General features: G+C 40.8%; 2 protein-coding genes across 4 annotated transcripts in view; one reads left to right on the top strand and one right to left on the bottom strand.

Moving 5' to 3' along the window:
* LOC147309652 (phosphatidylinositol 4,5-bisphosphate 3-kinase catalytic subunit alpha isoform-like) overlaps positions 1 to 18,614 on the top strand; it is a 25,757-nt gene extending 7,143 nt beyond the window's left edge. Inside the window, exons 7-26 of the mRNA XM_086270157.1 lie at positions 204 to 298; positions 395 to 550; positions 3,042 to 3,287; positions 3,640 to 3,725; positions 4,300 to 4,405; positions 6,313 to 6,465; positions 6,595 to 6,729; positions 8,830 to 8,954; positions 9,586 to 9,667; positions 9,902 to 10,066; positions 10,343 to 10,446; positions 10,580 to 10,751; positions 10,872 to 10,978; positions 11,061 to 11,182; positions 11,572 to 11,650; positions 11,822 to 11,992; positions 12,167 to 12,284; positions 12,925 to 13,076; positions 13,184 to 13,346; positions 13,491 to 18,614. Coding sequence (XP_086126283.1) covers positions 204 to 298; positions 395 to 550; positions 3,042 to 3,287; positions 3,640 to 3,725; positions 4,300 to 4,405; positions 6,313 to 6,465; positions 6,595 to 6,729; positions 8,830 to 8,954; positions 9,586 to 9,667; positions 9,902 to 10,066; positions 10,343 to 10,446; positions 10,580 to 10,751; positions 10,872 to 10,978; positions 11,061 to 11,182; positions 11,572 to 11,650; positions 11,822 to 11,992; positions 12,167 to 12,284; positions 12,925 to 13,076; positions 13,184 to 13,346; positions 13,491 to 13,598 — 2,645 coding nt within the window. The 3' untranslated portion in view covers positions 13,599 to 18,614. The remainder of the gene's footprint in view (positions 1 to 203; positions 299 to 394; positions 551 to 3,041; positions 3,288 to 3,639; positions 3,726 to 4,299; positions 4,406 to 6,312; positions 6,466 to 6,594; positions 6,730 to 8,829; positions 8,955 to 9,585; positions 9,668 to 9,901; positions 10,067 to 10,342; positions 10,447 to 10,579; positions 10,752 to 10,871; positions 10,979 to 11,060; positions 11,183 to 11,571; positions 11,651 to 11,821; positions 11,993 to 12,166; positions 12,285 to 12,924; positions 13,077 to 13,183; positions 13,347 to 13,490) is intronic.
* kng1 (kininogen 1) lies at positions 18,280 to 24,111 on the bottom strand. Of its 3 annotated transcripts, none has more exons than XM_086270158.1 (9): positions 23,958 to 24,111; positions 23,668 to 23,767; positions 22,576 to 22,722; positions 22,121 to 22,237; positions 21,929 to 22,004; positions 20,429 to 20,598; positions 20,221 to 20,331; positions 20,050 to 20,148; positions 18,280 to 19,072 (listed from the first exon to the last, which is right to left on the bottom strand). In XM_086270158.1, exons 2-9 carry the CDS (start codon positions 23,731 to 23,733, stop codon positions 18,680 to 18,682), a joined length of 1,179 nt encoding a protein of 392 aa, XP_086126284.1. In that variant the 5' UTR covers positions 23,734 to 23,767; positions 23,958 to 24,111; the 3' UTR covers positions 18,280 to 18,679. The 3 variants fall into 3 exon arrangements, with proteins under 3 accessions (XP_086126284.1, XP_086126286.1, XP_086126285.1); XM_086270160.1 differs by having other exon boundaries at positions 18,280 to 19,069; XM_086270159.1 differs by having other exon boundaries at positions 23,668 to 23,764; positions 23,958 to 24,098.

Raw genomic sequence — 24,111 nt, 5'->3', positions numbered from 1 at the left:
TTCTTCATGGTTAATGTAAACTATCCGGTCTAATGATTTATCTATAGCAGTTATTAGGTTTATGTAAGTGGTGTAATGCTATTATATTAGTCATAGTACTCAAATGAATATCCTAACCCTTACGATAGTTAATTTTGTTTTGTTTTTTTGTCAGTGCAATGGAAAAGTGTTTTGATCTATTTTTGTGTCTCTTTTTTTGGTAGGTCAAATTATTGTTGTAATATGGGTGATTGTTTCTCCAAATAATGACAAGCAAAAGTACACACTGAAGATCAACCACGACTGTGTGCCTGAACAGGTAAGATACCTGAGCAGTGTGAATACCAGCCATACAACAGTCCAGTAATAAATAATACTCACCACCTTTAATATCTGCATGTATGGTGCTCTGCAGGTGATTGCAGAGGCCATTCGTAAGAAGACACGAAGCATGCTGCTGTCCCCAGAGCAGCTAAAGATGTGTGTTCAGGAATATCAGGGTAAATACATCCTCAAAGTCTGCGGCTGTGACGAGTACCTGCTGGAAAAGTACCCCATCAGCCAGTACAAGGTAAAAAGGCATACTGCACAGATAAATTTGACACAACAGCTGTGCACACAAACAGCCATGCAATTACATAATCATGAACAGCTGGACTTTCCGATATGTCCAATATTTTTTTTATCTTAACTCACTGTTTGCTGTGTCTCTCGTAGCTATGTCCAAAAAATAGAGTTTATTGAGCAGTTTCTGATGCAAAAACTGCACTTCTGGTTTTTTTTTTTCCTACCCAAATCCTCATTCAGCAAACTTCTATGGGGGAAAAATCCTGGCTGATTGCAGCCACACACACCTACAGGGAGTGCAGAATTATTAGGCAAGTTGTATTTTTGAGGAATAATGTTATTATTGAACAACAACCATGTTCTCAATGAACCCAAAAAACTCATTAATATCAAAGCTGAATGTTTTTGGAAGTAGTTTTTAGTTTGTTTTTAGTTTTAGCTATTTTAGGGGGATATCTGTGTGTGCAGGTGACTATTACTGTGCATAATTATTAGGCAACTTAACAAAAAACAAATATATACCGATTTCAATTATTTATTTTTACCAGTGAAACCAATATAACATCTCCACATTCACAAATATACATTTCTGACATTCAAAAACAAAACAAAAACAAATCAGCGACCAATATAGCCACCTTTCTTTGCAAGGACACTCAAAAGCCTGCCATCCATGGATTCTGTCAGTGTTTTGATCTGTTCACCATCAACATTGCGTGCAGCAGCAACCACAGCCTCCCAGACACTGTTCAGAGAGGTGTACTGTTTTCCCTCCTTGTAAATCTCACATTTGATGATGGACCACAGGTTCTCAATGGGGTTCAGATCAGGTGAACAAGGTGGCCATGTCATTAGTTTTTCTTCTTTTATACCCTTTCTTGCCAGCCACGCTGTGGAGTACTTGGACGCGTGTGATGGAGCATTGTCCTGCATGAAAATCATGTTTTTCTTGAAGGATGCAGACTTCTTCCTGTACCACTGCTTGAAGGTGTCTTCCAGAAACTGGCAGTAGGACTGGGAGTTGAGCTTGACTCCATCCTCAACCCGAAAAGGCCCCACAAGCTCATCTTTGATGATACCAGCCCAAACCAGTACTCCACCTCCACCTTGCTGGCGTCGGACTGGAGCTCTCTGCCTTTACCAATCCAGCCACGGGCCCATCCATCTGGCCCATCAAGACTCACTCTCATTTCATCAGTCCATAAAACCTTAGAAAAACCAGTCTTGAGATATTTCTTGGCCCAGTCTTGACGTTTCAGCTTGTGTGTCTTGTTCAGTGGTGGTCGTCTTTCAGCCTTTCTTACCTTGGCCATGTCTCTGAGTATTGCACACCTTGTGCTTTTGGGCACTCCAGTGATGTTGCAGCTCTGAAATATGGCCAAACTGGTGGCAAGTGGCATCTTGGCAGCTGCACGCTTGACTTTTCTCAGTTCATGGGCAGTTATTTTGCGCCTTGGTTTTTCCACACGCTTCTTGCGACCCTGTTGACTATTTTGAATGAAACGCTTGATTGTTCGATGATCACGCTTCAGAAGCTTTGCAATTTTGAGACTGCTGCATCCCTCTGCAAGATATCTCACTATCTTTGACTTTTCTGAGCCTGTCAAGTCCTTCTTTTGACCCATTTTGCCAAAGGACAGGACGTTGCCTAATAATTATGCACACCTGATATAGGGTGTTGATGTCATTAGACCACACCCCTTCTCATTACAGAGATGCACATCACCTAATATGCTTAATTGGTAGTAGGCTTTCGAGCCTATACAGCTTGGAGTAAGACAACATGCATGAAGAGGATGATGTGGACAAAATACTCATTTGCCTAATAATTCTGCACTCCCTGTAGAGTGCAACCTGGGCTTTCAGTCAGTGAAATTTGCCCCTATAGGGATGCTGGCAACTTTATCCTGCAGCGATAACACTGTGTGGACTGTGATCATTCGACAGTTTCTTGTAAACCTAGAGGAGTTTTTATCAAAAGTTTAATCATTTACAAACATGGTACAAGTGAGTATTGATCTACTTGCATCGTAACTAAGCCACAATAGAATACAGTGATTGACAGACCCATACTGAAACCCTAACACTGAATCAGCCCTGCTGCCTTAAAGGAATAAAAGTAATTTTAATTAAAGAAAAAAAGGTCATGCAGTCCTTTGGGTCAATATTTATCAGTAAATCCATTAAAGATCTTTTTATTCTAAGTATTGTAGATATGTAAAATGTGTCCATTACTTGTAAGAATTCTATTTTATGTCATTTTGCGAGAACACTCTCATAAAAACATGTTTCAGAAACATACCTTCAGAGAAAAGGTGAAAAATCCAGAAACGTGCCATTTTCTTTTTTTCCTTTGCAGTTCCTGGAAAATGACCAGTTGACATCATAGCATCACACCTAGACACTGTGAAACTCTATCTGCTCAGTAGCTCTGTGTAGACTTTCTACTAACTGTCCTTCTCTGCGTCATTCCCCGTCTCTGTCTCTCCCTCTAGTATATCCGTAGTTGCATCATGCTGGGCAGGATGCCTAACCTGATGCTAATGGCTAAGGACAGCCTGTACACCCAATTGCCTACAGATAACTTTGTCATGCCATCATATTCCCGACGCATCTCCACGGCAACATCGTATATGAATGGGGAGGCAGCTGCCAAGTCTCTGTGGACCATCAACGGGACTCTACGAATACGAATCCTGTGTGCCACCTATGTTAACGTCAATATACGGGACATAGACAAGGTGGGGCCAGCTCAAGTGTGAGGGCTGACCTTTTTGTTACCAGTCAAGCCACCAAAGAACAGAAGTTACATTTTTGCAGTTGACTTAGCAATTGTTACATAAGTACATGAACTGAAACTAAGAACTGCTTGTGAGTAGTTTCATATGACAGTTTGCAACATCTTACCATTACTTACATCCTGTTAGCAGTCATTGCTGAGATCTGGTGTGAACAGTGATTCTCAATAAAGGGGGAAAGCAGCTCTCATGTGGATTTGTGGAATCCCATTTGTGAATCTATTTAAACTGCCAGATTATTTTTCTTCTTTAACTTTCCTCTTTGATGTATTTTGCTTTCCTTCTCTATTTATAGATATATGTGAGGACAGGCATTTACCATGGAGGTGAACAGATGTGTGACAATGTAAATACACAGAGGGTACCCTGCTCTAATCCCAGGTAATTGTCCAGCCTCTCAGTTCACTATATTGAACCTTAGATGGAAAACCTCAGCAGTTGGTGACAGTCAATTTTCGTGCCAGATAAAGAAAATGAATCCTGCTTTAATTCGCTTTTGTGTTTTACCGAAGTTTCCCTGTAGACAGTCTACACTACTCATTTACATTAAGCAGTTGGAGGCAGGAGGGTAAGTTAACAGTTTAGCTCAGGATAGTAACATTAAACTGCCAGATTATATTACTGTGAATGCTGTGTTGGTCCTCACTCGCTCTCAAAATAAAGAAAATTATTTAGATGAATGTATATTGGAGCCCTTGTGTGTTAAAACAAAGACATCTGACATTTGTTTGTGTAATTAAATTTTGTTGCTTAAAATATACTGTGACCTCAGTGAGAGGTGTGCCATTGTAATGTGTGTGAGCATTTATTTTTCTCTGAGATAGAACCTGGAAATAGTTTGGTAGATCTTAGAGATTTTTTTAAGAACCTTTTTGGAATATAGCTTAAGATGCACCTGAGATTTTATTGTTCATATATATCTGGACTTTTCTAATTGCTTTCATTCTTGCTACAGGTGGAATGAGTGGCTTACGTATGATATGTACATCCCAGACATCCCCCGTGCTGCCAGACTCTGCCTTTCTATCTGCTCTGTCAAGGGCAGAAAGGGAGCCAAGGAGGTAGGAAAGAGCTCCAAAGCTCTGCTTGAGTTCATCATTGAAAGGAAATTGGCTTGCAAAAATAGAAAGTGTCAGTTGGTTGTCATTGTTACGTCTTTTAGTTGGTATTGGTAAAATTGTAAAATTCCATTTTTAGTGAAACTTTAATAACCTGGGTAGTTTAAGGTATTTTTGATGATTACAAATGATTTAAAATAGACAGCAAATCTCTTGCAAGCCCCAAATAAAGGATATGTGTATTCATTTTTAAAATGGTAAATGTCAATAGGCACCTATGTAAATGTATTGGTGTGTGTGTGTGTGTGTGTGTGTGTGTGTGTGTGTGTGTGTGTGTGTGTGTGTGTGTGTGTGTGTGTTCATATCTTTGTGGGGACCAAAGTTTACTATATTTGTGGGGACCAAAATCCCACAAGTTTGAAGGCATTTTTGAGACTCAAAATTTGGTTTTACTGTCAGGGTTATAATATGTTTAGAGTAAGTGGCTAGAGAAAGCATTCTCTCAATTAGATGTCCCCACAAGATATAAATACCCGACGTGTGTGTGTGCTTGTGCATCATGAATGAACCTGCTGTGCCCTGTGTGTCAGTTTGTCTGAGTATATGTGTCCACAGTAAATGGACGCTGTGGTATCATTTTTGACTCTGTTTAATTACTAATCAGCCGTGGGCACTGTGGTGGCAAAAAACATCAACAGAAACACAATCGGCTGGAGGGACTTTTCCATTCATATAATAGGTGTAGGCATGTGGTGAAAAGTGCTAGTTATTCTCACTTCACTCACATCAGAGTAACATAATAACAGGAAGTGGTGGATTCCAAATTAGTTTTTTCAAATTTTTGATCAGAAAATCATTTGTGGTGTCTTTCCAAGCTGCAGAATGACCTCTTCTTGATACTTGCAAAGTGGCATTAAAAGTCTTTCTACATGTTGTTTACACCACATGGTGTCTATGTTTACTGTGTGGTATAAAACTGGCATGGGTCTGTTTTTGTGGATGTGGCCAATATACCATACTTGCTGATTTTTCTTTCATCTTTCCGTCTCCTTCTGATGGAAGAATTGAGGGAAGAGCTAGATGTGTGTATCAGTGTGTTTGAAGTGTGTCCCAATGGTGGATAATGTAACACACGCCTGGGGTGAGTCCCGTCTCTTGTTGTGCCACGTTAAGTTGAGGTCAGGTTAGTGGATGCTTTTTCATGCCCCACCTGAATTAAAGATAAACACTCCTTTTACAGCAGCCCATTGTTCCACAGCTTACTATAAATAGGTGCATTTTGACTGGTTGCTTGCATGTTGTAACTCTATCTGTCACTCTCTTTGTCATCTGGCTCAAATGCTGCCCTGTAGTGAAAATTCACTGTGAAGATCAAGATGTTATCAGAAACGTTTTACTAGCCTTTGTCAGGCCTTTAAAAGGCAGCTTTGATGGGAATGGAATGGTTAAATACATTGTTACTGAATAACAAAGATAATTTAACCACAGTTCCATTAAAATAAGTATCAACCACATTCACTTACATATACTTAACCTTTCAGAGTTAGCAACTGTGGCCATTATTTCATTATAGTTAAGAAGGCAATTTAACAGCATCCACCAAAGAGCATCACTTTTGTCTCTCTAACCAAGAATGAAACCTAACCTTTGGTCTTGGTGCCAAGGAGCCTGCCGAGCCCGTACAGAGTTTCGACAGCATGGATGATAAATTACCAGTTTTAAGGCTCACTGAACCAAGTGTCTTAGTATCCTGTCTCTTGTCTGAACCCCTTTGTGGGCCAAGTTCTCTTACTGTATCATAATTATATTTAGTTTTATGCGAGGTAAACTTTAGTCAGAGTTGTCACGTGTTAAAAATCTCTGTGATTTGAAATAATATGCATGGTATTTGTGTTTGTCTTGTTTCCCAGGAGCATTGTCCACTAGCATGGGGTAATGTCAACTTGTTTGATTATACACACACGCTGGTGGCCAACAAGATGGCTCTGAATCTCTGGCCTGTCCCCCATGGTCTTGAAGACCTCCTGAACCCCATCGGAGTCACTGGGTCGAACCCAAATAAGGTATTTGCGTATAACATCTTGTCAATAAATGTAACAAACAAAACAAATAACCAAGCTGTAACCACAAAATGAGGAATACGAATGTATTTCGTTTTATAAAAAATATTTTTTTAATCTTTATTTTTCCAGGAAACACCATGTCTAGAGCTGGAGTTTGACCACTTTAGTAGTCCTGTCAAATACCCAGACATGAATGCAGTGGAAGATCACGCAAACTGGACCATCTCAAGGGAACTAGGGTTCAACTACAACCTCTCAGGGCAGGTAATATAAGACTGTAAAAAATGTGTTTAGCTAACTTTAAGCCAACACACTTGGTTGCAGATAGGGTCCCCACAGCCTTTATATAAGAAAATGTCTTCCAAACTTATCTCTGTGACCAGCATGAGTCTTGCAGGTGTGAACTCTGTAAAGCAGGTCAGGAATATAAGAACTATTAACCCCATTGTACTTGTTACAGGCAGTTGTGAATTTGCAAAACAGACATATACTTTAGATAAATTAATATTAAATACAATAAAATATTCACTTTCAGATACACACTGGCAAAACATTTATTTTGCAGCTGGCAGAGTTCAAATATTTGCTTTCTTTTCATATGGCTTATACATAATACTTGTATGTAGATTGAGATATTGAGTCATTTGTTTAAAAGGTCAAAGGTGTGTGCTTTATTGTACTGAGATCCAATGTCTCAGGCCACATTTGGAGGTTGGCTGGGCCACAAATGACTGCAGTGTTGTAGCACAGTATGTCCAAATGTGCCTTAGGTTAAAATGGAGTGAAGCCTGCTCAACAGACCAGGCATGGAAAGACCACCGCTGCCTCATACAGGCCTGACTTTAGCATGTGCCTTTAAATGTTCAAGTAAAATGTTGAAATGAGATCCAATAACATGGATGTGGACTTTTTTTTTTTTCTAATACTGGGTGTGAATTGACTTGTGAATTGACTTGTGATTGGCTCTCCAAAGAACCCTGTTAATTCCAGGTATGAACAGAGCCTTTGTTATGATCACATGATCCTCACACCATGTAGTATGAGTTGAGCATTCCTCACATTTGATACAAACATCATAAATAACTTAGCACATCACCTCACACTATTCACGTCCGCTCACATGCCACAGTGCAAGCACAGATATGTGCGTTGTGCAAGGTCAGCTCTAAATATAGTTGGGCGTTATTCATGTCTATGTTATGTTGGTGTGCAAAAATGCAGTTTGTTTCCACAGAATAGTGCTGCCTCTAGCAAAACATTTGCATGCATTTAACATTATTGGCAGCACAGACACAATTAGCACAAATTATTTTGACGTCAGTTAGGGTTTTCCACTGTGTGAGGGGTTGGTCATGTCGAGCTGTGCTGTGAACAGCTGTAGTCACAAAGTGCTAATGAAGCCCCACTAAACTGTAAACCCACTGAACTCCAAAGACACACAGAAACATGCGACAAAAAACCCACAGTCCACTCCCCCCCCCCCTTTAGTTTATTTTGGACATTTATGGAAAAAAAATCACTGCTGACTAGATTAAACTTAATTAATTCAGTTATTTCCAGTACTTTGCAAGGCGCAGTGTAAGTTAATGTCTTTATTTATTATGACGGTGAACATGATGGCGTGTCTTATTTGATTTCTATGTGAGAGAAAACTGTGACTGATGTGTTAAAGTGACAGGTTATTGGAGTTACTGTGCCATGTGAGAAGATGTGAACAGTGTGAGCTCATGTTTTATTCATGATATGCGTGTCAAGTGTAATAGTGCCCGTCTTGTGCTATGTGATGTGACGTTAATATCACTCATCCAGAAAAAGAATGAGTTGTCTGCAGTATTTATTAAGGATGTTTGTTAATGACTGGACGAAGGGCAAAGCCAGTTTCCAACAGATTTTATTCTTGTCTTATGAATGTGATGAAGGAACGAAGGGAAAGCTTTAATTCAGGATTACAGTTCATTGTTGGGGTCGTATAAAAGTCTGAGTCTCCAGATGAATTTACGCTGTATGTGGTTGTGCTGTGTTCCAGCTGCACTCCAACTCTGTCTCAGTGTTTAGTAGAAACATTTCACAGCTAATCTGTCATTTTGCAGCTGTGCCTCTAAAATATTCTGTTACTTTTCAGACTTTTTCTTGTTTTACAAGCATAAAAACACAATCATGGTTCATTTACACATGGAGCCCCAGTGAATATGATACATTTTTGTTGCTTCCTAACTTTTATGTGATCAAAGCATTATCTTGTTTGCTGGTGTTGTTGTGAAGGTATTTTATAACCGCGTTAATAGCTTGTTAATTGCTGCTATCGTGTTGAGTCTAATGTAAAAATGTAGTGTTTGAATGTGTTTTATTTCTGGTATGTTTTAGAGCAATCGAGTGGCCAGAGATCACGCCCTCACAGAGAGTGACACCGAGCAGTTGAGACAGCTGAGTAACAGAGACCCTCTGTCAGAAATCACTGAGCAGGAGAAAGACTTTCTCTGGAGACACAGGTACCCTCTCAACCAGCAAACATGGCACTACGCTGTGTTACTGCATACTTTATTTAGGGCCAATGCTTCCATTGCTATATTTAAATGTAGAGTACTCTAAAGCCCCAACTGGGATCGACTCACCATGGTTTGCCACAATTTTTACAGATTTTCCATTAGGTCAGTTGGTACCAGGTACTAAAATGTGTTGTTGTCACACTGCGTGCAACCAATTAGCTGGTCAGTGGCGTCACTCGATGAGTCATGAGAGTGTCTCATTCATGAAAATCAAAACAGTCATTTTTGAAACCCAGCAACGAGGGAAATGGCTACAAAAAACAACACTGTGGTCCCCGAGTCTGAGAAAAAACCACAGACCGAGCAGCAGGTATATTTTTACCTCGATGTCCACCTTTGTTGTAGCATTCGTCACAGGACTCTCTTCAGTGTTGCTATAACGACAACCACACACATTAGCTGGTACTCAATTGCATTGGAAAACAAGTTGATCCAAGGCGAGTTGTCGCAGCCATGGTGAGTCCTTCTGAGCAGGTACTAATGGAAAAGGGGCATAAATGTAAAACAAAGCTGGTTATGAATGAAACTCCAGTCCAAAGCACAATGTCAATCCTTTTTTTTTTTTTTTAAACAGGCACTACTGCATGAACATCCCAGAGATCCTTCCCAAGATCCTTCTCGCGGTCAAGTGGAACTCCAGAGATGAAGTAGCACAGGTAATTTCCTGCCACATAATTGTCTATTCCATCTCAGACATAGAATATTCAAGGATGTTTAGTTTATGTACACAGTTAGATTGAAACTGCTTTTGAAACTTGTCAGTTACTTTGTACAAAGCATTTCTTTGCATAATCACCAACTTGTAAAAAAAAAAAAAAAAAAGCTTTTCATTTAAGTAAGTGTGTTACTAATGAACACATCTTCATCATTCTTGGTTTGCCTGTTTCCAGATGTACTGTCTGTTGAAGGAGTGGCCGTCTATCCGTCCTGAGCAGGCCATGGAGTTGCTGGACTGTAACTATCCAGACCCCATGGTCAGGCACTTTGCTGTACGTTGCCTTGACAAATACCTGACTGATGACAAATTGTCCCAGTACTTGATCCAGCTTGTACAGGTAGGTCCAGTCAAGTGTTGGATCTGTTGAATTTTAAGAACTGATAAATGGAAAAACTGGGTTAAAAAGGAAGACACCAAGTATGTTTGGAATCTCATTACTGGAGTTCCTCCTTTCAGCCTGTGTGTTTTTGTTCGTCCTGTTCTTCTTTGCTAAAGACTTTCTGGTCTGTAATGCCTCGGGTTGTATTTGGTGTTCAGTGTACAGAGACCCCGTGGTGGGAAGGCATCAAGGACTGCTTCTTATTCTTTTCTTTCAATCTTTCCTCTCTTCTAGGTTTTAAAATACGAGCAGTATCTTGACAATCCCCTGGCCCGTTTTCTCCTCAAAAAGGCCCTGACCAATCAGAGAATAGGACATTTCTTCTTCTGGCATCTCAAGTGAGTCAGCATTCAGACTACTGTTTGTTTTTGTTACATGTACCTTCCTTTCACTGTATCCCTCCAGAAGGCTTAAAAACTAATCTTTCCTCTCTGCTTCTCTCTCATTTTTCTCGATGTGGCTTTGTTGCAGGTCAGAAATGCACAATAAAACAGTGAGCCAGAGGTTTGGGCTGCTGTTAGAGGCTTACTGCCGTGCTTGTGGCATGTACCTAAAACACCTCAGCAGGCAAGTAGAGGCCATGGAGAAGCTCATAAACCTCACCGACATCCTCAAACAGGAGAAGAAGGATGAGACGCAGAAGGTACTGATTAGGACAACACATGTCAGAGCTGCTTACAGTATAAGGAACATGCTGTGGAACTGGTTCCTCATCTGTGTGCATTTTGGCTTTTTTGTGGTTGTGTACGTGTCTCTCATGCAGGTTCAGATGCGGTTTCTTGTGGAACAGATGAAGAGGCCAGACTACATGGATGCCCTGCAGAACTTTACGTCTCCTCTAAACCCTGCGCATCAACTTGGAAACTTGAGGTCAGAAGCAAGAGATTATTTTGTGTGTGTGTCTGTGTGTGTATCTGTTCAGTAACTTGAATCTTTTTGAATTTGTTTACAGGTTAGATGAATGCAGGATTATGTCGTCAGCAAAGAGGCCTTTGTGGCTGAACTGGGAAAATCCCGACATCATGTCTGAGATGCTCTTTCAGAACAATGAAATCATCTTCAAAAATGGAGATGGTAACGCTGACACACAGAAAAAGTCATTTACACTGACGACACTTTGAGCAACACTACCAAATTTCCATTAATATATTTTGAGAAAATTAGTGGAAAGCTTTTAATGACTGCCTACATTTTTAGCTGTCTCTCGGTCCTCCTCCTTTTGTGATAGCTTTGTGAGAACTGCTCACACTTTGTGGTCTGTTATATGAAGGCTGCAGCATGTTTGGACGACCCTGTCCTTAATGTTGCTGATTAGAGCATGCAGAGTTTCTTGGCGAGCTTTGTCTATTATAATTGGAATAATTGATCCTTATATTGTGTACTTGTTTCATTTGTAGGTATCCACGGATGCAATTAACTGTCTCTATTGTGTGTATGTGTGCGTGTGTGCATCTGTGTTGTAGACTTGCGCCAGGACATGCTGACATTGCAGATTATTAAGATCATGGAGAACATTTGGCAGAATCAGGGACTGGACCTACGGTACTACTTTCTTTCTCTCCTGTTATTTGTGTGTGTGTGTGTGTGTGTGTGTGTGTGTGTGTGTGTGTGTGTGTGTGTGTGTGTGTGTGTGTGTGTGTGTGTGTGTGTGTGTGTGTGAGAGATCCTTGTGACCGTGCATTTGGCTAAGAAGAAAATGTGTTTTGTCTTCAGGATGTTGCCCTATGGCTGCTTGTCATTAGGAGATTGCGTGGGTCTCATTGAGGTGGTTCGCAACTCCCACACCATCATGCAGATTCAGTGTAAAGGAGGCTTGAAAGGGGCACTGCAGTTCAACTCGAATACTCTGCATCAGTGGCTCAAGGACAAGAACAAGGGCGAGATGTGAGTTTTGTCCTGATACTTTGTGCAACGTCTCCGTTTGGCACTAGTGAGCAGTGTCAGATAGAGAACTTTTAGTTTGTGGATGGACATTCTTTGATTTGATTTTAGCCATGTACTAATTTGTAATTTCTCTTTAAAAATCCAAGTTAATTGTGTGTTTGTGTGCTTTTGCAGGTATGACATGGCTGTAGATCTGTTCACAAGGTCTTGTGCTGGCTACTGTGTAGCTACATTTATCCTTGGGATAGGAGACAGGCACAACAGCAACATTATGGTCAAAGATGATGGACAGGTGACTTGAATTTGCACACATACGCAGCAGGGCTGGGCGAAATATTTTAACAATATATATGTCGAGAGAGACAAATATGTTAGGAAAGGCATCCTGGTATGTTTTAATATCCATATTAAGCGGGTCTTGTCTAGCATTCCTTGTCTGGAGGGGAAGAGAGACGTGGTTTTAATGTTATTTGAACCAGGTCTTTCTTTCCTTTTTGGGGACACAACACTTTAAGTCTGATTTCAGTAACTTGGCATCCGTTTTAACAGTGGCTGCAGCTTTGTGCAGCTGCTGTGTGGCTCTCTGGTAACTCTCACAAACTCAACAAAGAGTTCCTCATTTTCCAGAACAGGGGCTGGCATGGCCACTTTCCTTAATGCTAGAGTTACACTGGAGACAAACAGTTGTTGGAAACAGTGGAACAATCAGAGTTCTTGGTCTGTGAGCAATGAACTTGCCACTGTCAGTCAAAGCGACTTTGGTTCATCAAGCTGGTCATAAACCAGCAATATGATGGTATCAGACCATTAACAGTTAATACAGCCTGTGATAAATCGTAAAAATCGCTAACTTGGTGCTGGATTTAACCTCAGAGGAAGTTTACTTGTTAGTTACTGACTTTCTCTGTTGGTCTTTATTTGTTCTTCTTCAGTTATTTCATATAGATTTTGGCCATTTCCTGGATCATAAGAAAAAGAAGTTTGGCTACAAAAGAGAGCGAGTGCCCTTTGTTCTGACACAAGACTTTCTCATCGTCATCAGCAAAGGATCCCAGGAGTGCGCAAAGACCAAAGAGTTTGAAAGGTACTCCAGTAATGTGTTTGTGTGTATGTTGTCTGGTCACTTCCTCAGTACCACACGATTGTATAAGAAGATTCACTTTTGTTAATCAAAGTCTACAATCACTTTAGGTTTCAGGAGATGTGTTATAAAGCCTACCTAGCCATCAGGCAGCACGCCAACCTCTTCATCAACCTGTTCTCCATGATGCTCGGCTCTGGCATGCCTGAGCTGCAGTCATTTGACGACATTGCCTACATTAGAAAGACGCTGGCACTGGAGAAAACAGAGCAGGTAAACGTGGCCATTCTCTAACAGTGTTTTGTTCTTTTAAAATCTTTTCAGCCCCACATTTGGCTTTCTTAAACTTCTGAATATGTGTTTTGGGTGGTTTGTTTTCTAATCTTTTATCTTGTATTGTTTTTCTTCACGCTGCAGGAGGCACTGGACTATTTCATGAAGCAGATGAATGATGCTCACCATGGAGGGTGGACCACCAAGATGGACTGGATATTCCACACAATTAGACAGCATGCACTAAACTGATGCTGCAGACAAACCCAATCCACCAGTCCCAGCATGGAGTACTTCACGCAGACGAGTCTTTCAAGGCTCTTCTCGTTTACAGCAGATATCACAAATGGCTCCCTGAGGATGGATGCTTGCAGCTTGATCTGTTTTTTCTTTACAGCATTTTTCTTTTTCTAAACGAGGTTCTTGTGTTTCTGTGGGTTTTTTGGGGGGGTTTTGTTTTTTGTTTGGTCTTGATGATGCCGTCCGAGTATCCGCTGCCTGTTTCAGGGTCTACATGGGAGCATTTTCCTGTTGCTGTGGAGGTGTACCCACCATGGCTATTATGCTTCCTCTGTATTTTTTTTTAAACCACAACAGGAACAAACTGGCCAACCAAGGAAAATCTTATCCTTTTACTCCATTGCTCAGTGATAAAAACCAAAACTCGGAAAACTCAGTGTAAAGATGACATTTTTGCCAAGGTATAAATGTAGCCACACAGTTCAACCTGCTGCCCCCTCTGCTGTATTAGTGCTGCACACTTTCTCCACCTAGAATGGAGGTTGTTTTTTTTTTTTAATCTTGTCACCCCTGTCATTAGGAGCTAGTTGGCACAAGAAATAGTCTAAATTAGCTGCGGTTTGTTGTACAGTACGGGATAACTGGTGCACGGGAGCCTTTATGATGTCTTCCCCCATCTTTGTGGTGAAGTCGCCCCTTCGCAGATGATTTGGAGTTGTCTCTCCTTCCTTTGAACTCCTTGTGTGGAAACGTCAAGGTTGCAAATCTGCAGGAGAGTCTTTGAGTTGTTTTGCACAGATCTGTAGGCCTCCACCCTCCACTCCAAACAGCCTCATTGAGTCAGCACTTCACCCCAGAGATGGTGGTGCAGCTTTAGACTCTTGCATAAACTTCAGGGTGATGATGCCTTTCCATCAAAAAAACAGCACTTAGAGAATAATATACAGATTTATTATGACTTTTTAAATTTATTTATGTACCTAGTTTCTTTCAGTTTCAGCAAAAGGCAAAACCTGAACTTGACTCTTCAGAAACACGGTTTTGTTTTGTTTTTTCATTGTGTGTGTGCGTGTGTGTGCGTGTATCTGTAAATATAATTGAGGTTGAAGCATCTGTGTTACATGTTTGCAGCTTCACACTACCACCAGTGCTACCGCTTACCCCTGTTACTTTACCCCTCAATTTTCAATTTTTTTATATTCACAAAGTAAGACTGATGTTGTTGTTTTGGGGGGTTTTAAGCTTTTTTTTCCTTATATTTAACATCTAATTTGGCCACCCGATTCGTTGTGGCTAGTTTACAGCCCTACTTGGGATAATTTGTTAAATGATGCAAAATGGAAAGCGTTAAAGTGCCAATATCACATTTGAAAAATGGGACCTATATTAAGCCTCTGGCTGTTTGTTTGTTTGTTTGTTTTGTTTTGTTTTGTTTTGTTTTGTTTTGTTTTTTGGCAAGCAGAGGCCCTGGGGAATGTCAAGTCTTCCTCTTGATTAAAAGCCTTGGCATCACAGCACAACACTGCACACTGTTGAGCCCTACAAACTCTGCCTAAGCAAACCCTGACAGCACTAAGTCAAAAAGCATGGCAGGCTTAGCGAATGATTTGACCGCCTTAGCGGTCCTTTTGACCTTGTTAGACTGGCGGGTCTTGACACATCTCTCATTAGAAAGTTGCTAAAATGTTGAAGTATATTTTAAATTGTGTTTTTGAAACATTTGATTTGAGGCTTGCAGTCTTTTGCCAAGTGGAGACACTGAATTATGTTGGTCTTGTATTTTTGTTTTTTGGTTGTTTGGGGATTGTTTTGTGTTTTTTACATTTGAAAATCACATTGAAATAGTAGCATGAGTGTCTCGAGGGGGAGGTTAGTTAGTTACGAGATGAAGTCCTCAGAAATTCAGCTGGAAGCCTCTGAAAGTGGGCGCTGGCTCAGCAGATATTGGATCATTTATCCAGGTGGCAGAAAATGTATTGAAAGATGAAAAATTTAAACAGATTGTTTGCACTTTGGGGCAGCTTGGGGTCATGTGATTGGCACAATGAATATTCATATTAATGCTCAGTTTGTGTGTACAACCCAAGACGTGAAAAAAAGGTATAAAACCGTTTTGGGTTGGGGGGGTTTGGGTGGGGGGCCTATGAGATACGAAGAAGAGTTAGCAGTGTTACATGAAGCAGCTTGGAAACTGTTGTTCCATAGTGTCTTTTGGGCAGGCTGTAGTTGGTGGAACTCGCAGTGTGCTCTGCTAAGGAGAGAATGTAGTATTTTACAAGAAATGGAGCCTCTCACGGTGCATGTAGGAAAGACACTAGGACACTACAGTATGAGACCCGGCGTGTCTGTGGGGAAACAGTCTGCACTTTGCCGCTTCAACTGCTGATTGTATAGAAAAGCCAAAGTTGTGTTCTGTCGCGATGCGGCGCGCGCACGTGCGTCACATCATTGCAGCATTAATGGCTAGAATGTATTCAGTCGCTAACATTGATGACTCATCTTTTTGCATCAGTAACGTGTTTCTGTCCCTACACAGCAGGTCATCAGCACAGAACGCATTCCTTTGTTTTCTCTACGTGCCAAATCGGACAGTATCGCTGATGTCTGCAAAAGCTGATGCTTGAACAGTGTCATGCAGTGAGGCATATTACAGACTTTTACAATTTAAAAAAAACAAACAAAAATACAAAAAATATTGTGGTATGCACTTAAAGAAAAACTCTAGTTCTCAATGCCTTTTTGTCCAGAAGGACTCTATAAGAAGAACGTTAGCCTAGTATGCATGCAGCATAACCAGTATGTATGTAAGATGTACATTTTGAAGCAGCATTAAGCAGTATGTATGTACAGTTACAGTCTAGCCTTTTTTCTATGGTAGGCTTCATGTGTAGTGTTCTCTTTAATATCCATGTACTCTCCAAACAAAGTGTGCGAGCGTGTGCGTGCTCCGTTCTGTACAGGTTGCAGAGCTTCATTGGCGGGCTCCAATGAAAACCCTACACACTGTGTGTATGTACATGTTCTGCCTCTGTGTGATGACACTAGCAGCAAAGGTGTCTTTAAATGTTTTATAAATCATTTTCTCTCCTGGCTGGTTTGTGCCAGAGAAGAAAAACAAACAGACACACAAAAATGCTGTTTTTTTGCATCATTTGCAAGGAAACATAAATGAGGGTAAACTTTGATTTTTTTTTTTTCTTTTTCATAAATTAGTCGTTTTACTTGAAGCACCATGAATCGAAACCACAGCTGTATTTTGTCAGTTTAGATTTGAGGTGTAAGGGGTCTGTGTGTGTTGTACCGATTGCTGAAGCATTGGGTACAGGTTGCCTGTTTGACACCCTCAGTAAATGTTAGTGATGCCCAGAAATGCATTTTCAGCTAATGAAGAACTAAAGTTGCGCTTGAGTTCAAATTTTCTGAGATCAGGTGGCAGCTTTGACGTCACAGGGGAAAACGTAGGGGGAAATGTGGGCGTCTTCTTTAGACCATGCTCGTTTAAAACGTCTTCTAATCCCTCAGCTTTGGTGCTGAAGTGGTGCAGTAACTGTTGCCCTACCATTTTCTCCCTGAACCGATTTTTTTTTTTTCTATCCTTTTAACCATCACATGGCTCAGCACAGGTTCAGATTTACAAATCATGCCATCACAGGATCTGATTTCTCTCCATTTGTTTCAGTTTAGCTGTATGATTGGGTTATGTGCAGGGGACAGAGTATCACAAAGATACATCTCTGTTGTTTTGCAATCTTGCAGAGTCAGCTGACGTCAGAGATGACTGTTGGTTGTCTTTAAACCCCCTATGTGTCCAAAGAACCGAGAGCGGAGGGAAAATGGTTCACTGTGACCATAACAACACAAACACCAAGCGAATGTAAAAGTCTGCAGCCTCTGTGAAGACTATAGTGTGCTGCCTCTAGTCTGAGGTGTCTCTGTTACTGTTCCTATTTGTTTACCTGGTGTTCATGTTATTGTGTCCACCATCTTTTTAATTGTATGGAACCCGATATTTAGAAATGAAGCAACGACGGTCCCTCTCTCTCTCGGTGAATTGAACAGATGTGGAAGGGTTTGAACACTTAGACTTGCAGGGAATAAAAATATGGACAAAATATGTGAAATATTGATCATTTATATTCAATTTGGAGGTTCGGAAGTGTCTCAGACTCTCACACATGGCTACATGCTCTGTGGTTTCATTTTAATACTTTTTTCTTTGTTTTTTGGTATGCAGTACTAATATTTCCATAACATACCATGTTGTCAGAACTCTAGCCTATACTATGAATGAATGTACGCCGGGCCAATGTATTGTTACTCACAGCCTACCTGCATGATATTGGGTGAAGCTGAATACTCTTCCTGCTGCATTTTGTTTTCCTTTTTTTTTTTTTATATTGTAGTCTAATAGGCAGCCATACAGACATTTATAAATGAATGCCTTAAGTTTGCTAGTTTCTAGGACAAGTTTGCCCTCACAGTAACCTGCTTTTTTATTTATAAATGTATGTTGTGTTTTGTTTTTGGGTCACTGGTCGAGGAGTAAAGGTTTGTACCCCGACTGACTGACTTACTGACTGACCGACTGACTGACTCATCATCTGAGTGTTCTGTGAAGATGTACAAATAAATTTGTTAAAGATTGACCCAGCTGTGTTTGCTCTGGCACTACAAACCTTGCAAAACATGAACATTTTCCACCAAATTTTAATTTTATTTTAAGCTTCAATGTGTAAGCATTTTATATTCACACATAAACCAGCACACAAACTGCTCTATCCTTTGATGAACTCAACTCTTTGATTCCAAACAGACATCGCTTTCTTGAGAGCCGTAAAATTAGAGTTCTGTCTTAATTTCAGTTTCTTTTCCTCAGTTTTCTTAAGACTTACAAGACCCTAAAAAAATTTTATTAACTGAACCCATCTGTTGTATCATTTGAAACCTGGCATCTTACAAGACGATCATCATCTCCCAAAACTCCCTGCAGCAACTAGAGAACTAGTCTGCAACAAAAACAAAAAACAATCTGCTGGAAGAGCGCAACAAGTGGAAATTTTCTGTTATGAATCTGGCTCCCTTGAGGAAAGAAATTATGACAACAGGTCTGTATTGATGAAGGTTCCATCTGCTGAGGGCTGTGGAGAAGCCGCTTCTACGGTAGCCTTGGTAGGAGCTGCAGAGTGGTGAGGCTTCAAAGCTTTCCAGGGCTTGGATGGGCAGTGGAAGAGGTGGTCTTTCGCATCTGCGTCACGTGAAACTGACGGTGTGGCAGATGTGGTGTCCTCCTCAGATGATTCTTTAGTTTTAGCTGTGGTGGGGGGTTGTGAGGGTGAAGATGTAGCTGTGGCATGGGGTTTGACTGAATGTAGTGTAAAGCGATTTGGGGTATTATGGTCTTGAGAAGCGCTATGCAGGCCATTACCATTACCATACAGGAAGTGCCTGAGAGGAGACCAGCCAGGAGGACGACGCCTGGCGAACTTCTGAAGAAAAAGCAAAGGATTTATAAGAAGATGGACTCGCTAATGGACCTTCCTAATCAGTGACCTCTGTGCAAAAGTCTCAAGCCATACCTCATTTGTTTATCATTTAATTCCAAGTAGCCTGACTTTCTTGTAAATTGTTGAAATGCTCTTGAACTGCAAGTATTTCTCCAGGCTTTCTTAAGGTCAAATATTTACTTTGGACATTGGCTGCTTTTTCACTCATATTCAGTCCAGTCCTTCTACCTGATCATTTCAGAAGAATATTCTTTCATTTGTTAAGCCACTTCACACTAACCTAACATAAAAAGGAATGAGCGAGTGTTAACACATAACAAAGAACTTAGCAAAGAACCCATTTTAAATTCTATCCTGGCTTTAAAGGCTGAGTTCTCAAAGTAAGAACCACAAATCTTCATCATTTCCAGCCACAAAACCAAGATGATTTTCTTCATATAGCCGTACTTTGCAATAATTTGGGATCAACTGTAATGTGACAAAAAATTCTGTTTTCTTTTTAAAAATTATTTCTTTTCTGTACGTTGACAGTGATTTCTGCGGAGTGATTAAAACAGAGCGTCTAATACGACAACCGACTGAAATGAGAATTCAGAGCCTAGTTAAACTTTTCCATTAAAGAAATGTGCTCACATTTCTTTTTCATGCAAACTGGTGCGTTTCTTTTAGATGGATAACACTTAATTTTCATAATTATAAAATTAATTTCCAATAACTTAGATGAAAGACTAAGATGGAATAATTTGAGGTGCACAAATTGGAAGGTTGGTGGTTAGATTCCCAGCCCTTCCAGTTCAAAATATCCCAAAGCAACCCAGATGGTAAACCCGCTGGTACATCCAGTGGAGTGGGAGAGTGAATATTAGCCAGTGCAGTTACTATGTGAATGGTTTTCATTTATTTCCTGCATTCTTGTCTACTCGCTCATGTTTGATCATCCTGTGAAAAGAGGGACTTACAGAGGGTGGCAATTGACCCGGTGCACACTCTATGTGGGCCTGTGGTGGCTCAAGTCTCCAAGGTGCTACATCCACTGTAGAGTTGCAGTTGGCATATTCCTGCAGATGCACAGAACACACAGTGAGAAGCACATCTTGGCTGGGGTGATTTGTGCATTAGTTTTGGTTTACCAGATTATTTTCGTCTGGGATGCATATCTCGTTCAGGTCTGTGTGTTCAGCCTTGGAACAGACGGTCTTCTTCATGTCAAAAATCAGCTTAAATCTGAAGCCAGCAACCACCTACACAAATACACGTGATGCGTAAAGACAAAAAAGGAAAGAAAAAGAGATGCCTGTCCTCCCCATTTTCCCTTCACTTCCATGCCACCTGCTGTACCTGTCTGGTGGCGTGGCCAATATTGTGCAGACTGAACAGGTGGGTAGAGTCAGACATGGAGTTGTACTTGGAGATGGAGACAGAAAGGGGAACCTTAAGGTCCTCGGAGTCTACATCGATGAGCTCTGGGCAGCCCATGCAAGATGCTTTCTCAGAAACGATGTGCCCTTCTACAGTGGAGAAAAATCTGAGTCATGGAAACGCATAAGCTCATATTCCAATAACTGCTCAAGGTTCAGGCAAACAGAGTTGGTTAAAGCTTTTCAAAAAGTGTCTAATGTTATTTATTTATGATGTTTTTAATCTAGTTAATTAATTAAAGAATGCCCCGAATTCAGGCTCCCTCTGGATGTGTTTAGATCAACACGACATGATCTCAGTGTGCTTGATGGAACACAAAACAGTCCCAAATAGTCTGTAATACAAACAGGCCAGTGAGAGAAAATATACTTTTTGTTTGTTTTTGGAATCTGGCGGTCATGGAGCATTGGGAGGAAAGCAAAGCCTCTAGAAAGCAACCCAGCTGCCTAATGGTTAAGACACCAGTGGGTATCTCCTAAAACCCAGTCCTGAAATCCCTTCCCAGGTGCTTTATCCCCCATACACACCTTGACACATGTGACCTTATACTTCACATAATGGTGGGTCGGGGCAGTGCCTCATAAAGGATCTGTGACAGAAATGACCGCATGCCTTGATTCACACCTCAGTTCATATGACCTTCATTGACTCACATCAGCACCAAGTGGGTCAAAAATGATCAGGACCACCTCCAAGGACACACTCCCACCAGGGGTTAAATACCAGGGACTGTCCTTGGGTGATTAAACTGAAGAAGAACTGAATCAAAAAGTCCACCAGCCTTCATTTCAAGCCCTTTTCATTTATCATTAAAAACTAGTAAATGTGCTGATGCCACCTATTTACTTAACCTAGCTTACTTTATTTCTTTACAACCAAATCGCACATGAAACAATCAAATACTACTTTAATGTACAAATACAGTTTGCAAGCTGAGCTTTAAAAACCTGCAAAATATCCTGTGAGTGGGAGAGAAAAACACAGGATTGATATACCGAACGCCTATATTTGACTGATTAAAGTCTAGACTGCGTCACTGCCTTTTATGGTGTTATAAGTTAATATTGTGCTTGCAGATAGTGTTGGCATGTTAGCCAATCAGCCCCCTTCTGTTTCCCCAACAGCCCGCCAGTGCCCATTTCCCTCAGTGACTCACTGTTAGGTGGCTGTACTCTGGTAAACACATTCATGGTGTAAGAACTGTGGATATTTTTGGTTTTGATAATGATTTACGTTCCTTATGTGGGAATTTTGTCTCTAAAAGCAACTGGTTCTGTGTTAAAATGAGGTCCCAGTCAAAATGGATTCAATAGACCATGTTCTGCAGCAAGACAACAAAAAAACCCAAAGAAAAAAACAAGCTTTGAAAGGACTGTTAAAAACTTTAATCTGATGCTGAGTTTATTCACCCTCACTCACCAATCTGGCAGTCCACCTGCTTTGTCTCAGCCTTTGTCTCTGACATGAGGACGGTGGCGTTGCAAGAAATCGGCCCCTGGAGGGACACGACAGACCGTGCGACGGCTTTGTTTTTACTACAGCATTTAACAAGAACTTTAATATTTTCATACCACGAGTTGTTAAATGGGAGGAGGAGCTGATTATTGTTACCTTGCTTCCAGACTGCAAATAGTCACAGTCTGTCCAGGATTTGCTGCTGTCAGCTGTGCACTCGCTCTTCCAGGTAGTGAACTTCAGTGAGTACACTGAGTCTGAGCCATTCTCTGACTGGAGAGACACACACACACACACACACACACACACACACACACACACACACACACACACACACACACACACACACACACACACACACACACACAAATATATGTAATCAGTGTGCACCAGAAGTCAAAGTGTCACAGGATCTTTGAATTTCTTGGTAATCGTCTCAGAGCATTGAATCCTCTTGTTTTTTAGCTTTGTAAGGAAAAACAGCCACAAGCTCAGTTTTAGTTGAATCCAACAAGCTTGATTCCCACTTATGTAACTTACGTAACAAAAAAGCTCATAAAATCTCACAGTATTGTTCTTCATGGTAACACATGTGTCTGCAGTCACTGTACCTTGCTGGCTTTCAGTATCTGAAAGAGGGCCAGCTTATGGCCGGTGCTCAGCCTCTCGTTGAATTTGTCCACAGCGCTGTGGACAGCCTTCTCCACAGACGGGTCATCACAAAAGATCAGGACACCAGACTGGACCTCCGCTGCCTCCTGGATGAAAAGAAGGAAGATGATGCACAGAATGATTTTTTTAGAATAAAGCCAAAATGTTTTTGTAAATACCAATAGGCTCATTTCTTTTAAAATTGACAAAAACTGTCGTGTTTTCCAAAAGTGTTGTGATTTGTCTGATTTATTTTTAGCTTCTGTTTCTACATTTTTCTGCAATTTACTCAGAAGTAAATAAGGCTGTAAAACTTCATGTGTTCAGCTTTCAAAAACGTTGAGGTGACTTACTTTCCTTATTTGCGTATATTCACAAGTTATCCTTTAACTAATACTCTGCATGCAGGACTTTTCAGGTCAATACCCCGATATCAGAAAACAGCAGAGCACTTAAAAAGGTGCTGCACCACATTTGAAAGGCTTCTAAATTGTGGCATTGCACTGCAGCTTGTGCTAAAGTAAAAGATGTAAATGTTTCTTCATCCTCAGATTATCTGCAAAATGAAATTGCGTCATTTCAAAGGGTCACAAGAACTGAAATAAAGTACAGTACAAACAAGGCAAAGTCAGTGACCCTGCAGGTTTGTACTGCAGTGGATTTGCACTCCAGGATCGGAATAAGGGAGTAAGAGTTGATTGTTATTTGCTTTTTGTGGTTTTAAGACATCCTACTTATGTACTGAGTGTCCAGATTACCAAACTAGTAAGGGAATCTACCAGAAACTATAAAAAGATGAAGCACATATCCTCCAATTCCCAAAGTAAGTGATGCTCTTGCTTTGACGTGAGGCATCCGACAAACTTAGCAGTTCTGTTTTTAATACTTTTAGCTTATATTTATTAAAAGTATTTAAAGATTTTAATGGAAGATCTTTGCTGTGGTGTTTAAAAACATCCTCTTTTATTTGACAAAACGATCTGATCACCCCCAAGCAGCCTTATTCGTATATTCTAGGTTTCAGAGCAGGAAATCTGGTGTTTCCTCCTTACCTGCCCAAAAACTGAGCACAGCAGGCCCAGCAGGCCCAGCACACACAACCCCACTCCACTCCTCATCTTCAGATCCTGCTGGATGTTTGACTCTGTTCTGCTGTGAGACACAGAAGAGACAAATATCACACACCACCAAACACTGTAAGCCTCAGGTAACCACAGCGAGGCTGAAATGACCTCCAAATAACCTCCGAACACTGATAACTTTCACCGGATCAATCTAAAAATGCACTCCTGTGCACAATTTGCTCGCTTCAAATTATTTACTATAAAAAATGTCCTCTTACAGTTTCTGAAGGTGTAGGCCTGCTGTCGATCCCGCTGAGCTCGTAGAGGAAAAAGTCCACTCCTCTCCACACTGGGATGGACGGCTGAGTGAAGATCTCCTGAAACTGTGGGTGGGAATCGTCAGAAAGACATTGACACACACATGGACACGTG

The sequence above is a fragment of the Aulonocara sp. 'chitande type north' Nkhata Bay genome, linkage group LG17, assembly GCF_057382095.1.
Source record: "Aulonocara sp. 'chitande type north' Nkhata Bay isolate Kocher_YH1m ecotype deep benthic linkage group LG17, A_spYH_male_GT1.1, whole genome shotgun sequence".
Lineage (NCBI taxonomy): Eukaryota > Metazoa > Chordata > Actinopteri > Cichliformes > Cichlidae > Aulonocara > Aulonocara sp. 'chitande type north' Nkhata Bay.
This window is presented reverse-complemented; position numbering and strand designations above follow the sequence as displayed.

What these genes read in the sequence shown, in the direction of transcription:
- kng1 (XM_086270158.1), bottom strand. Translation starts at nt 23,733, where the DNA reads ATGAGGAGTGGAGTGGGGTTGTGTGTGCTGGGCCTGCTGGGCCTGCTG. An exon ending in TTGGCCACGCCACCAGACAG is followed by an intron (nt 20,332 to 20,428) that starts GTACAGCAGGTG and finishes GTATTTGTGTAG; the next exon opens with GTGGTTGCTGGCTTCAGATT. An exon ending in CGGGTCAATTGCCACCCTCT is followed by an intron (nt 19,073 to 20,049) that starts GTAAGTCCCTCT and finishes CTTTTTCTTCAG; the next exon opens with AAGTTCGCCAGGCGTCGTCC.